This window comes from Pempheris klunzingeri, chromosome 19 (genome assembly GCF_042242105.1).
Source record: "Pempheris klunzingeri isolate RE-2024b chromosome 19, fPemKlu1.hap1, whole genome shotgun sequence".
NCBI lineage: Eukaryota > Metazoa > Chordata > Actinopteri > Acropomatiformes > Pempheridae > Pempheris > Pempheris klunzingeri.
In genome coordinates, this window is record NC_092030.1 from 17,585,764 (window position 1) to 17,600,945 (window position 15,182).

The window sequence follows — 15,182 nt, forward strand, 5'->3', positions numbered from 1 at the left end:
TAATGTCCCACCACTTGTTCCATTATTCACCGTCTGTTCAGCATTTCTCCGGATGACATCATCACCTCTGTCTGTCTCTCTTTTAAATGTTGTCACAAAAGTAATGATAGTATGGTACTAAATAAAATGAATCGTATCAGCTTTCACATGATGTGTTGTTTGACTCGTATCAGCGCCCATTGCTGCACCGGTATTACAGAAAAGACAAATCTGGGATGCAAATGATGTTTTCGTGAGATTGTGCGCATTTATTTGCACATGTGATGGTAGTGTTTATTTGTGTTGTGTGTATGTAAAGGTGGGCCATTTCATGTGTGTGTGTTCCGCCTCGTCTGACAAGGCCTTGTTGTGTTAATTCACAAGGAGCTGGACCACCCACTGAGTTTCAATGAGCCAGGAGATAACAGAGCAAATATTTCAGATCTCTTGCCTGTGGGTCTCCAGCAGTGATTCAGTGTCAAATTAAGAAGTAGCACACACTTTGTGTACGTGACTTATGGCGATTATACTGCACGTCGCTCTTTTAGGTTTTAGGGTAAGATTTACTTCAAGTGTTTGGATGTGTGTGTGTGTGTGTGTCTTTGCCCTCACACCTATCCCTGTTTTCATCTCAAGGTAATACAGAGTGGCACAGGAGCAAGTGTTTGCGTCGGTATGACTGGTTTCTTAATGACATCACTCACAACACTGTAGTGTTTACACATCTACACACTCATAAAATCAAGCAGACATACAGTAAAGCACTCGGAGTGCACCTATCTATACTGTACATGATATTAATCTGACAGGTTTCTAAACGCTACGACCATTTAAAGGGTAATTGTAGTTTATTAGAACTTGGATTTTATTTCTCTACTTAGTTATGAAACCTTTGTAATCACCATGTTACTTTGCTGAGACCTGGGAACTTGGTGCAAGTTCAAAAGTTGCAAGTAGTTCATCTGAAGACTTCAGTGTTATTATTACAGAAAGACATGATGGGCAAAACACCAAAAAAAGGCCCAAGTTGTAATAAACCCTAGTTAGTCTGCAGTGATAAACTCGCAATATTCTGTGAGAAAATGTCCTGCAGCGATGCAAATGAGGAATCTGTGCTGTTGGGTTTGCTTGCTCTTTTTATATCTTCCTCCTCCCTCTTTTCAAATCTGCCTTGACATTGATGTACAGATAAACAGTCTTTCATCACAGACTTCCAGTCAGACTGGTAACCAATAAAATCTGTGGAGACAAATGCCCATCACCGCACTAGGGCCATGGCTGTCAAAACCAAATGCAACCAGAGCACAGGAAAGAGACAATACGCCGGATCATAAAGCGAAAAACAGGCGTCAGCACCTGATAAACCCAGTGCGGACCACTTACGCAGTCCTCTAAAAAACAAAAAAATGGCATGACAAAGTTCAGCTAGGGTGCTGTAGCTCTATTGCTGCCCAAGTGCACCTTTGACGCTTTTCTAATTTACGAGGCATCATGGATGAAAAGCTCCTTGAACTTGAGATTAAAGTCTCGCTGACTTGTCTCATGTCACTGAGCTTTCAGAGACACCACCAAACAACCATCAAACTTGAATGAATATCCGTCCAAGGCTGATGGGGCAGTGGGCGTACGACTGAAAGGATCTGAGGATGGCAGCGTTTTCACAGAGCACTGAAGCGATAAATTATTAAAGAAAACAAAGACGTGTTGCACTCTAATGTATATTTTACAAACAGACTTGAGAGAAAGTTTGGGATACAGCGGCTCCTCACTCTCATGCACACATATCGTGCACGACAGCCGCCTGTACAATGACACTCAAGTTTGGTTTTGTCATTCTTTTACCTCCATTTAATCCTTTTCTCTTAGACAGCACATCACAAGGCTGCCATTGTTTCTATGGTAACCAGCAAGAGGATCAGTACATGTTCTGCAGAGCCGTTATTCAAATCAACAAAAAGACACTGCCTTCTGAGAGACACAGATTTGATGTGGACTGAACACATAATGGATGCTTTCATTTCCATCAGTTTATTTCCTGGTTATTGTGGTGTATTGATTTATTTCTCACGTTGTCAATGACAACAAGGACGGATTTCTTACATTGACACATGAGAGAGGGTGTCCTGATAGCAGTAGTATATTTTAAGATGCATTCATGACACTTTTTGAACACACCTTTCATGATGGATTATTGTACTCAGCTTATCTTACAGTGTTCTCTCAGTTTATCTCAAACATAAACACACACACACACACACACACACACACACACACACGCGTGCACACACACTATGGGAGTGAGAGAAATCATGTTGATGATGTAAGTAGGTGGCCCGACGTGCTGAGACAAAACAGAAAACAGGAAAGAGGGGAAAATGAACTCCACTCCCAAAGATTCCCCCTTCCCTCCCAACGTACCTCACTTCCTGTCACATAACTCCCTACCTCCCACTCACTTCGACCCTTTACACACACACACACACACTCAGCAATACTGCACACAGCTATTTTATGACAAATTCTTATTAATTAAATGATTAAATGATTAATTCTATGACAAATCACTGATCATACACACAGCATTTTGGGTTTGTTTGTCGCCAAGTATGCAGATTTTAAAATATAGTTTAAAATGAGATTAGCTGAAGTAACCTGGTTTTACACACAACACTGAGCTACAGTTGAGTTGCTTGTCAGTGTCTTTGTAGAGCCAACTGGTGGAGACTGCACTGTCCCAGATAGTACTCCTCCTGTGTCCTGCCCTCGATCTTACCGAATACTTACACACACACACACACACACACAGACACACAATAGCACCGCATATATGCACTTAAACACACACACACACACACACACACACACATATAGACATACCTTTTGTCATTGGGGCTATAACACTTTGAGGTGAAAAGGTACACTCCTTGAGTGTATGAAGCGAAAATACACAACTCCATCAATACAGAAATCAGCCCGTTTCCGCCCTCTGGCCTCACTTACAACTACCATTTTTATCCGCGGAAGGACACCGACATGCACACAAACACACCCACAATGTGTCTGTGCATGTGCGTTAGAGAGACAGAGAGACTCTGAGATTGCTGTTTATAGCTCAGATGTGGATTCCCATGCTAGATAAAGTGTTACTGATCAGAGGAATGACTGCACTGACAGGCCGCGGCTCAGTAGCAGACTGAATTCACTTTAAGTGCCTGTTTTGATGTTTATACCGTCTTCATGTTTGAGTTTGCCTGTGTGTGCCTTTGTCCCGACGCCTGTGTGTGTCTATGATGTGCCATACTGAAAGTCGGGCTTGTTGCCAGCTCTTAACACTTAACAGGAATTGAAAAGGTGTAGCTCATCCCGATCAGCTGTTACAGGCATAACCAAAATGAAATAAACCAATCTTTGTCTTTTGAGTTGACTTATCCCTGTTTGAGTCTTTCTATTGTTGCTACTTAATCTGATAGAGGGTGTAATATAAATCTAAGGGAGCCATGCTGTTTTCTGAACTGGTCTTTCAGACTGATACAAAACAAGCACCTCAAAATAGAATGAGACCAACTTTTATGGTACAAGGAATTAATTAAGCCGTGGTAGCCAAGAGTGATGCTCTACAGTAAATCCTACTTTGCAGATCTGGGATATATATGTTAACATTTAGCTTTATTAAATCGCTGTGGCCATCACATAGTGGTAGAAAATATATGGGTTCCACAGTTGCACACCAGAGATAACTTTATTAGTCATTTGTCTTCTGATGTGGCATTGTGACCTTACAGCTGTCATATTAACCTAAAGGGTTCTCTGCACCGCAAACATGTAAGCAGCTGCACACAGATTCATACAGTAAAATCACTGGGAACAAAGCGGCTCTGTATTCAGCGCCATTAGAACTGTTGGTACATTTTTATTTTCAGCAAAAGTCCAAATGGCATTTACACTGGAGAATCACAATACTTTTCTTTTTGTGTGTAGTCTGTGGAGACCCCCAACCCACACCACACCAACCTTCATTAGACAAGGGCTGCCCCCCCCACCAATCCCAGTTTAATGGGTCGGGTCATCTTCATTGTATGGTATGCAGCGTAAGTGCATGTTCGCCTTTGTTTGGAGGGGACAGCCTCTATAAAATCCAGTCCTTGTGTGTGTGTGTGTGTGTGTGTGTGTGTGTGTGTGTTTGCGCGTTCATGCGTAATAATCTTTGCAGCACATCGACTCACTTTAGCCACTACAGTTAGAGAGATGGAAGCGGTTCCCTGTATGCCAGACCGTGTACATGCAGATGAGAGCTCAATTAACAGTCAGCACATTTTCAAATATCAAAGGTCAGTGGTTGATGGATAGAGAAGTTATAGAGCAGCATTAATTGCCAGCCTCGGTATTGCCTGTATCACTGCCAAATCCATAGTCGCCCCTCCTTGTCCTCACTCTGTGGACCACTTAAATTTCACATGGCCATTTAACAAATTATGCCTATTGTTCATATGACAATGGAGTCTCTGTGGCTGAATGGGAAGTGGAGACCCTTACATGGGCTGTGACTGAATTCCACAAATTCCAACATTAAGAACATGAAGTATTTCTAAATATTACAGGATATTATGAGACATGAGATCCGTAGGTATTTAAGTGAGCACTTCAGTGAATGCCACATCAACATACCAGCACAGATCTGATTTGTTTTGTCTCAGTTTGGCTTTGTTTTGGTACAGTTTGGTGTGTGAATAGGAACCTGAGTGAGGAAAAAAAGGAAATTGAGTAAAGAAGCAACGCTAAGAAATGGTGATTCTCCCCAAAGTATTCAAAGAGAGGGGGATGTTATAAAGAGCAGCAATAAAAAAGCTAAGGAATGAAAGAGGAGGATAATTGAAGCACTACAGTCCCACTTCTGTAATGACATGTTTTGTTACCTATAAAACGGGCTTGCTGGCCCTCGCTGTCCTCTAATTTTTTTTTCGCTGCATCTTTACAGCTTGTCCTGTCGGTGCAAAGACTGCCGTATGCCTTACAAGAAAAAAATGGACTAATAATGGGAGTAATAATGCGGCACCTTGTATAAAATAATATAATAATTTGCTTGCAGTCAACTGCCATTAAGCAGGATTGGCTGTCAAAAAACAAGTAAAAAGTAAAAAAAAAAAAAAAGACAATTGAAAAAACTGGGACAGTAAGAAATCCCAAGCTCACAGTTGCACCAAATTTTCAGTACATCGTGTTCAACAGACAAATCAAATTGTGGCGCTGTTCAAGATAACAGATGTGAGCTTTGTTTTGTTTTTGCATAATAGAAAGTTTCTGAAATGCCTCCTTTTACAGAACAACTCTTTCCTGCTGTTATTCTTCCATCCCTCTCCCAAAGCATGTTGATGACCTGAGATTTAAAGGGGAGTCGCCATGTAGATTAAGTAAGAGCAGGATTACTAAAAGGAGATGGACAGTGAAAACCAGTTGGAGAGCTTTCGTATGAACCTAGACTCCTGCCCCCCCCCAGTGGGATCAAACAAGTCTCAATCTATCGGTGTTCGGTTGAGGCAAGTACGCTGATGTGTGCGGCCGCTGCTGAGTGTGTCTAGCCACTCAGTGTGTGATCCTCTCTCCTTTCTCCTGTGTGCTTTGCTGGTCCCGGTGTGTTTGCGAGCCGGATGCTCAGTCGTTTGATCTACACAGGATTGATTGGAACAGATTTGCCTCTGTAAGCATTCGTTTAAATGTCAACAACAGAATGGGGGCTATTCACACTGTAATCCTGACATTGTTCGATGAGCGTCGCACATGGCCTCACTGCGTGTGTGTACTTTGTCACTCAGCGTGTGCATCAGTGTGAGACAGACAGTAAAAATGATCACTCAAATCAATAAGTTCATCAATTAATTTAGCAAATGTATAAATAAAGTATAAGTAAATAGAAATTTAATTGAAAGGTGAGACTTTGAGATATGCAGAAGCCATATGTTGCATTTAACAACGGTGTGAGGCCAGGTGTTGTTTGTATTGTTGAGTGCTATGTAATATGGTGAGCCCAGGATCCTCTCTCCGGTGTGAGCTTTACTATTGTGCTTTGGGGGGGTCTCTAAGATCTGGTGGAGCCCACCAGTGGAGGAGGGAGATAAGGCACGAGGCACAGAGTCACAGGAGAGACCACTGACCGAGCTTAAATCCACACAGCCACACTGCCAATAAGCACTGTACAAAAATACCACTACTGCAACCACGAGGTAACAAAAGCTACTCAGCTTCGAGGCGTTGCACTACTTTACATGTAAAACTCTGATTACAAATGATATTAATGAGCCTTGTTTATAGAGAGAGAGAAAGGGAGTGACAGATCACTATTGATAGATAAGCTTGAATCATGTACAACATCAGCTGACAGCTTCATGCAGAGTAGGGAGGCAGATAGATGTCATGGTGATTGACATGATATAAAGGAATACACACTCAGCTGTTGACACACCATGGAGTGGGTGCTTGTGTGTGTGTGTGTGTGTGTGTTTGTGTGTGTGTGTGTGCATCATTGTGTGTCACATTTGATTTTAAATTTGAAAACAAGATTGCCATGAGGTCTTTTTCTGCCCAACTCTAGCGGTCGCTTCATTAGCAAGACCCTCTCTCATCTCTTCCTCCCTCTCTCACTCCTCGTTTGCACTCTTTATTGCTTTAATCATTGTGAAAAAGGGTTCACCCACCCGTCCTCCTCCTCCTCCTCCTCCTCCATCTCGCATATCTGTTTGTCTCTGGCCCAACAGTGTCACACAGACTCCTCTGTTCTCAGCCCGTCTCTAGTCTTGTGTAATGAGTTCTGCTCGGGACGGGACATTCTGCAATTTGGCCTTTACTCTGGGGCCAAGAGGGAGTGGGAAGCATGAATAAGTGGTGGAAGAAAAGACAGCATGGGTATATGGCACCAGTCTGTAACTATAGCAGCGGGAGGATTAGATAGTATGGTTAAACTTCAAGAGAAGTGGGCAGACTTAGAGGATTGTTCGACCTGAGCCACAACTCGACCTGCCTGTGGACTGTACACATTTTCACAGTATTAAAAGAAGTGTGTCATAGTGTCACAATTGATTGAATTACAGTATGTTCCTCTTTTTAAGTCAGACACTATGAAGAGAGGATTTTTTTTCTTCTTTTAAAGATATTTGATGCAGTGTTATTTGGGAAAATGCACACTATCATACCAACATTGGTTTAAAGGTTCAGTCTTACTGCAGTATTTCGTCTAAAAGTCAGACAAGTATTCTTCAAAAAAATACTTGAAGTGAATTAAGTGCATTTCTGAGTGTCTGTGTATTTGGTAAATGTCACCTCAGCTAGCCGGAGATCTTAGACGGGCTTTGATCTTCCTGTGGGCATCCCTTTAGTCCGCTCAAATACTCCAGCTTCTTTGTGATGAAAACAGACGCGCTCTTCTTTTATCTGTTATTAGAGAGGGCTCGTTGATTTCTCTGTCCACCGTCCATCTGCTTGTCCTTTCTGCGCCAATTATTTGAGGGATTCATTGAGAGTAGGATCTGATTGTACAGCAGTATTAAGATGTGAAAATGCCAGAGTAGCCAGCACACTATATCAGAGTGGATCACAATAATACATCTGTTATAAAACCACGTTATTACCTTTCAGATAGGGGTAAATATGCTAGTGCAGTGCAGCTGTAGTCATTTTGATTTACTCATAAGAGTGTACATTCTATGCGCCCACATCTGTAAAAGCCATCTAGCAACTCAGGCATGTTGAAGTGTCAGTTGTACATGAATGTTTTCTCCACAAGAGGTCAGTATTGATGCAGCTTTGATCTGCCACTTGAGCCCACAGGATCCATTGCATGTAAATGTGGATGAGTGTTCCACATACTCAAGGCTGCTCTTTTGTTGTAAGATAATGACTCAAGCATGAGATGAATTGTTTGTACTGGTAAATCAAAAGCTGTTACATCAAGAGCCGAAACAGTTGATTAATTGATTAGTTCAACAACAATTCTTTTCAAATCTTGCAGAAATGATCGTCTATGTCTTACTTAATGGTAAAGTGAATATCTTTTTATGGATTTTGGACTGTTTATCACACAAAACAAGCAATTTTATGAGCTCACCCCGGGCTTCAGGATGTTCTAATGGTCACACACATGCATACACACACTTAAAGATTAATCAATAAAACAACTGCAGATTAATCATTAATGAAAGTAATTGCCAGTTGCACCATGTACACATAGTAGCACATCTAGCTGAAAGTAATGCAGTCTGATCCTACCCTCACAAAGGGTAAAATATTGACTGTGTTTCTGTTATTCTGTCCACCCCATTTATGCCAATGAGGGCAGGTTAAATGAGAGAAACACTTCTCTGGATAACTCGGTACAGACAGAGCGAAGAAGATGATTGCTCCATCCATCCCCGTCTGCCATCTTTAAGAGATTGCTGCGCTTTACACCAACACAGTGGTGACTTTATTATATATAGTCAAGTTGTCTTTTAGAGGGTAAACTATTATCTGCCCAAGGAGATTCAAGCAGCAGCAGCTATCAATTTTGGCCTATCCACGGCTCGTAATCCATACTAATATGTTTTGTCATTTCCAGGCTAACAAATTTTGCCCGAGCTCTCAATCCTTGAATCTTCACGGTTTCTTATCACACGCTGGTCCGGTCTGTTATTTCAGAGCAGTCTAATCCCCGTGACTCCCTCCGAGGTGTTTTGCTCTAATGGCTGGCTATATTTCAGGTGTAATAGACACTTTCTGTGTGAGACCCGCTATTCACGAGGAGACAATAGAGTGAGCGGTGCTAAGAATCAATGCATCTCTCTTTGTCTCTTTGTTTGCTCAGAGAGTGGAATTAGTTCCATTTTCCTCTCCCCTGGATTCCAAGCAGTGTTTTAGATCTTCTTAGTTTTGGGACATTTTCATTCACAGCAATATATGTTAACATCTGAGGGGGATTTTTGCTCTGCTAGCAACACTGAACATGTGTTAGAAATAGATTAATACTGTATAGGGGATTCTGTCATGCTCTTGCACTATAATCCTCAAAACTTCATCAATGAAAGCAGCAATTATTAAACTACATATTATTTTTATCTGTGCACTATGAACTATTTCGCTCTTTCAAGTCAGCCCTGGATGCATGTTAGTGAGAAAATACATCTTTAAAGCAACACAATGAGTGTTTTTGTATTTCAGCTCTGGCTGGTCTAACTTCCACTTTTGTTTTTTTTCTTCTTGTTTGCTGCCATGTGTATTCGACTCTCCCCTCCATTGGCCTCTTCGACAGGTAAGACATGTTTCCTGATGTAAAGTGTAGCTCTATTCACTTTCTTTCTGGTCTCAAAAGGCCAAACTATTTCCTACGGTTTCCAAAGGATTTCAGGCCTGGGTTGTGGAGTCCTAGGAGTTTGGTCATACCTAGGAACAGGAAGTAATTTCATCCTTTAGGCTGTAAATATGTTCACTTTGCACCACGCTCAATGTTTGGCTCCTGCTTTATGATTCTGTACTTAGCACTTAATGGCTTCTGCTGATCTCAACAGCAAACTAAATGCATATTCAAGTAATATATTTATATTCAAGTCATTAGTGTGTCTGTTTCCGCCTGAAAGACTTTGTTGTTTCCAAACATTTTCCTCTGCTGACTGACTGCAAACGTTGATCAGCACCCTGTGGAAATGCCTGCTTTTAGGGTAATGCCATCAAAATGTGTAAAGAAACTTGCAAATCAGTATCGTCTTTATTTCATCCTACTCAAGGATTTAAGTAGAAGGTGCATTCAAGTAAAAAAAAAAAAAAAATACACTGTGTTAAATATGAACTGCCAATATTCAACATTTTTATCAAATTCAAACAGAAGGTGTTAGTTCATCTCCATACTGAGTGTGCCACACAGCTTGTTGGTTTCTACTAGAGCTGGCTGATGAGTTTGAAATAATATATTGATATTTTCCGGCTCTGCCGTGAAATACTGTATATATCTCAACATGCACATTTTCTATAAAACAAAATAGTGGCAAAGGCCAGAGGATGGGACAAAAGGATGGAAGGAGGAAGAAAGGCAGCTCTCGTATGTCTCAATCCAAAAGGAATAAAAATGTGTTTTTAAGGATTTAGAAACAAGTGAGTTTACCTGTTAAAAGATGAGCTGCAGCATTCTGGACCAACTGCAAGTGTTACCGGGAGGCCTCGCTAACACCAACATTTAGGGCATTATGGTAGTCAAGACAGGTCCAGGTAAAAGCATTTATGACCCTTTCAGACTCACTACATGATAACAAAAAAAAAAAAATTTACATTTGATTACTGCGTTTGTTTGTCCATTTTAAAAATCACCATCCATTATCACACCCAGAGTCGGAGGTGGCTTTTACATACAGTTTGAGGAAGGACAGGTCTCTCTGAGGGGCGTTCCAGCCTCCAGTGGTGGCTTTAAAAGCCTAGAAACTGTTGACTACAAGACAAATGTGGAATATCACAAGACTTAACCCAGTTGCATCTGCTAACAACAGTCAGACATTAGTAACAGCCAAAAGCCTTAGAGGCTTTTGCAATTGAATGTTCGACTACCATTATCTCTTTGTACTTCTCTGTATGAAACTATATTTTAGAAACAAATCTGATTTGGAGCTTTGTGGGTACCCTGAACTTTGATTATTTTATGCTCTATTGTTGTTCCCCATCTGGGTGCTCATTGGATGCTTAATTTGGAGGTGTCTACCAGGTGTAAGCTGGTGTTCCATAGTTGTGCCCCTTGTGGATATGATAAACAGGATGTAGGTGGTTTGATTGTGTCATTGGAAACACTGTGTTGTCCTGAAATAGTCTAACAAATCTTTTTTTTGAATTACATGAAGTGTATGGATGTATGTGGCATGAGTACTGGCCCATTTAACACTGGAGAACTGTAGGGAAGGAAGGTGTGATTAATAAACAAGTTGACAGATTTTCTTAATACTTTCTACAGATTTCATTACTTTTTTTTTTTTTACACACATTCAATTTGTTCTTTTCTAACATCTTTCATCTATTATTACCCCCAAAAATCAAGCAGATGATGCCCCATCTATTTCTTTGCCCTCAGTGAAGAGCTTCTTCTTCTTCTTTATTGTACTTTGTTCTCCCTGAAAGTATAATGGCATTAGAAATGTAGATATTAAATGATAATTTGCTCAGTTGGAACCATTTAGAGTCACTGAGTAGCCCAAGGTTTGCCTCGCTGATGAGGGATTTTAAATATTTGTGGAAAGAACAAGATTTGTACATTAAAATAGGACATATGAGAACAATTTGTTCTTGTTTGTCCTATTTTTATCTGCAGCTTTATTGGCTTCCTCTAATGTAGCCAATATTCAGCATTACAGACAAATTTGGGTAATGATTGATCGTGCATGTTTAGGTCCTACCCCACACTGCAAGAGTTCACAACTGGCATTCACATAAAAACAAAAGCCTGGGGTTTACTTACCTCTTTTTCTTGACCTTTTATTGGCCCTTCCACTGCTCACTGGTGTCTTTGTCGTCAGGCCAGAGGAGGCAAGCACACGAACTCTGCATGACCCTGATTCTCTGGTCTGCCTGTCTGTAGGCTCCTGGTTTGTCTAACAAGAACTCATTGTAGGTACCTATTCCCACAGTGGTCATTATGCCGGCATGACAAATTGGTATGCTTTGTTATTAAAAAAAAAAAAAAAGTCTGGCCTCACACATGTCTCATTTGTGTCTCATTAGCCAGATGAGTTCAGCTGTAACCCTAATTTGAGAGTATTTAGGTGACATTACAGGCTAGATCTTACAACCTACACACACTGGGTGTATATCAAGGTTGTCTCCATAAGCGGTAGAGAACATGTTCACACTGTCTTCAGGGTGTTTCATGAGCCCTGCAGCAGCAGTGTGAAGCCCGGAGGCCTTTACATTCCCTCTGCTACCTGGCACGAGGTTCTGGCTTGCTCTGGAGTGATGTATACCTACTAATGGTCCTACTAAATACTCTCTGTGGGACCGGGGGAGCAGTCAAGCCTGCGCTCAAGACATACAGACACATAAACACACTGCAGCATTCTGTAGTTGTGAGTTTATGGGCTGAGGTAGTGACAAAAACTCCACACAGTGTGTAGCGTTATGGTCCCCAAGGCTCTCACTAACAACAAGCGCCATCACAGTGAACAATTCAGCTGCCATAGACGGAGGGAAAGGTAATGCAGAGGGAAAGAGAGAGCAGGAGAGAAAGATAAATTAACTTGGACTGTGGGAGACAGCGGTTGAACAGGCTGGTGTTTGTGACTGTGCATGTTGGTGACTGTTTTGTATGTTCGGCTCGTGTATCAGCATTTTTATTTGGCAACGTTTTTGTGGTCATCATTTTTTCATCCTGTGTGCTTCCCAGAAGTCCCTTGTCAGTCATACTGCAGTCAATCCTGTGACTTTTGCACCAAATCTTCTCCTCTGTTGATACATCTTGAGTTGCCTTCTGTACTACTCTTTTATATCCGCATACAACCATTCTAGCTATCAGATGCTAACTTCCCATTTCTTCTGTGTTTCTTAAATACAACCTATTAATGGAAATTTATTCGCTACGTTGGTCATTCATATATTTTTAAAAAATATACCATTTCCACTTACTGGAAGTTTTTTTTTTTACAGAGCTTTCAGCTTCAGATCAACATTAGATGGAGTTATGATTTAGTAATTTTCCTCTCCTCATTAGTTTTAATATAGTTGTGGTTTTGAAGTGTAAGCTATCATTAAACACTGTCCCAGTTCTTGGTCACTTGGCTAATGAGGTTCTGGTTCTGATGGGTCCATGGTATGGCTAGGATTTTCTGTCTGATACCAGTCCTGATGCAAGACTTGAGACATGGATTGGAAGCTCATCTCATTGGACGTTTTCATAAACGGGACAACAAATTGACACAAAGTCAGTTAGAGTGGATTTCTGACACGTTATAAGACAACAATGGTGTTCTCATGATTTATGCAGTTTAAAGATTAAAGTAATCCTCAACAATGTCTGGGTTTTATCGGATGACTTTTTATTAACCCATTGATAGAGTATCTGAGGACAGTCCTGCATAATGGTCTTTGGTGAGGTCAGAATGTAAAATGCTGACATCACTCATCCACAGTACGCACACATACATGCTCGAGTGTCATTATGTCTCCTTGTGGACTATGGTCCATCTGCCTGACCCTCTCCTTCAGAGTCCACTCTGATTGGTGGTTTGACAGTCTTAACAGCCTATTTACATCTGCTTCTGATAGGCTGTCACTCCCTGCCATGCCTTCCTTGCCTAAGGAGGCAAATTAAAGTGGTTACACTATAAAACCAGGAACACAGCCAAGACGGTGGCTGGATCAGGAGCCACTACCGGAGGGGGGTGATGACATTTTTTATCACTCATACTTGTTTACTACACCAGACGCTGTCTTGTCTCTGGGTCTGTAACAGATTACTTTGGTTGATGGGGGGAAGTAAAACATTGTGTAGTGTGATAGCTGCCTTGTTAACTCCATTCCACTGAAGCTCTTATCTACGCATGTTTTCGATGCAGCCCAAACTTTTCTCCTGTTGTTCCCAACCACAAAGCACACACACACTCTCTCTCTCTCTCTCTCTCTCTCTATATATATCTCTATCCCTCTCTCTCTGTTACACACAGTCACACAGAGTCCCAGAGTTGAAGATAGTGGCTTTGGATGTATATAACTGTCTTATGAGAGACTCCTTTAGTGCTTTATGAAACAGAAGCACTGGCTTTCTGAATGTCTGTAAAATTCCTTCAGTGCACTCTGGCACTGGGAGCAGGAACGGCTTTCCTGTCATTCAGGATACACGCTCACGCAGTATTCCGGACATCATGCCTCTGGGATCTCGCTGTGGGAAACTTTGAGGGGGAGTGTTCAGAGGTGGAGCAGAAGTCTGAGTTTGTGGGACAGGACACAAGTAGTGAACATAAGTGGATGTTTGATGGCCTAATCTTCTGCTTCTCCAATGGGAAATGGTTTCACAATGGAGTGGATTTGATCACGACGCAATCTGTGAGGACTTTACTTTAACTAAAGTAGATGTGAGTGTCTGCAAGAGGACTTAAGTGAGGTTTGCGATAAACAGAGTTGCACTCCATGAGAACTTTGCTGGGACTTTATCTGCACTGATACCAGATTAAAGAGGACTTGTTCTCAGTGCTGCTCAGATATATCGTGTGGTTGGTTGGCGGGGTCCAGAGCAGGAACTAGCACCATGGCTGGGGTCACTAGGAAAGGATCTGGGAGACCGTCATACTACTACAGATTCCTGGGCAAGTCTCGACTGCAACGTCAACGAAGCCGGTCCCGCAGCCGCACCAGGCCGTCCACCAGCAGGGGTAATACACACTACTACTACTGCAAAAAAAAGTTCACCATGCAGCAGTTTCTGCCTCGTATACACCACATGACTTCAGTGTCGTAACTTTGTCTGTACAACACACTGTAGCTGTAGCTGGTAAAACTCAGAAGAGACGCTAATAAACAGGCCAGTAGTGTCAGTGTGTCTGATTCTCATTAGCAAGCGTGTATGTCTGTTGGTGATTGGGTTTTAAAGAAAATATTACTCTTTGCACATTCCGTGAAAGCAACACAAGAAGTGTCCCTTTTCAAACGGTTTTCTGTTTTAGGACAAGGTGAGATAGAACTGCAGTTATCCAGAGGAAACGTGTTGTGTAGCAGTTGCATACAAAGTAGGAAACCATGTAAATATATCTAGAGTGCAAATATGAAATAACAGTTAGGTGCAAATCCAAAACACATAAACAGGTTAAGGGTAAGGATCACAAAATGTACGATGGTTTCTTTGTTCATATGAGAACTACGTTTATAGTCACATTATTTATAGAGCCCATGGCATCAGTCTGCAGTGCTGTGTGTGTTTTTGCTAGTGTGTGTGTGTGTGTGTGTTCATGAGAAACAGAGTGAGATGACAGTTTGCCATCACTATTCACAAGGTGATGCTACCCTCAAATTGCACCACCAACACTTGACAGCTCACAGCTCTGTGTCAACTCGTGGAGTTCCATCCGTTCCTGCACTTTGCCTGCAAATATCTTTGTTCTTAGCAACCCAAGAAGGGCTTTAAGCCAGTTAGTTAGTTTTCTGCACTGCATAACTACTTCTTTTTCTGTTAGTCCATGTCCCCGAGCACTCTGTTTCTTCACTTTGCTACTTTTCTTCCT

The 15,182-nt window shown here is 41.6% G+C and overlaps 1 protein-coding gene across 5 annotated transcripts in view; it reads left to right on the plus strand.

The window, feature by feature from the left end:
- The window catches only part of LOC139218538 (disabled homolog 2-interacting protein-like), a 124,008-nt gene that overhangs the window by 20,427 nt on the left and 88,399 nt on the right, over positions 1 to 15,182 (plus strand). For 3 of the 5 annotated variants that reach the window (XM_070850135.1, XM_070850138.1, XM_070850136.1), the window contains exon 1: positions 13,651 to 14,336. The exons of the other annotated variants lie outside the window; for them this stretch is intronic. In XM_070850135.1, coding sequence (XP_070706236.1) covers positions 14,213 to 14,336 — 124 coding nt within the window. In that variant the 5' untranslated portion in view covers positions 13,651 to 14,212. Of the gene's footprint in view, positions 1 to 13,650; positions 14,337 to 15,182 lie in introns of those variants that run through there. 5 annotated transcript variants of the gene reach the window in all.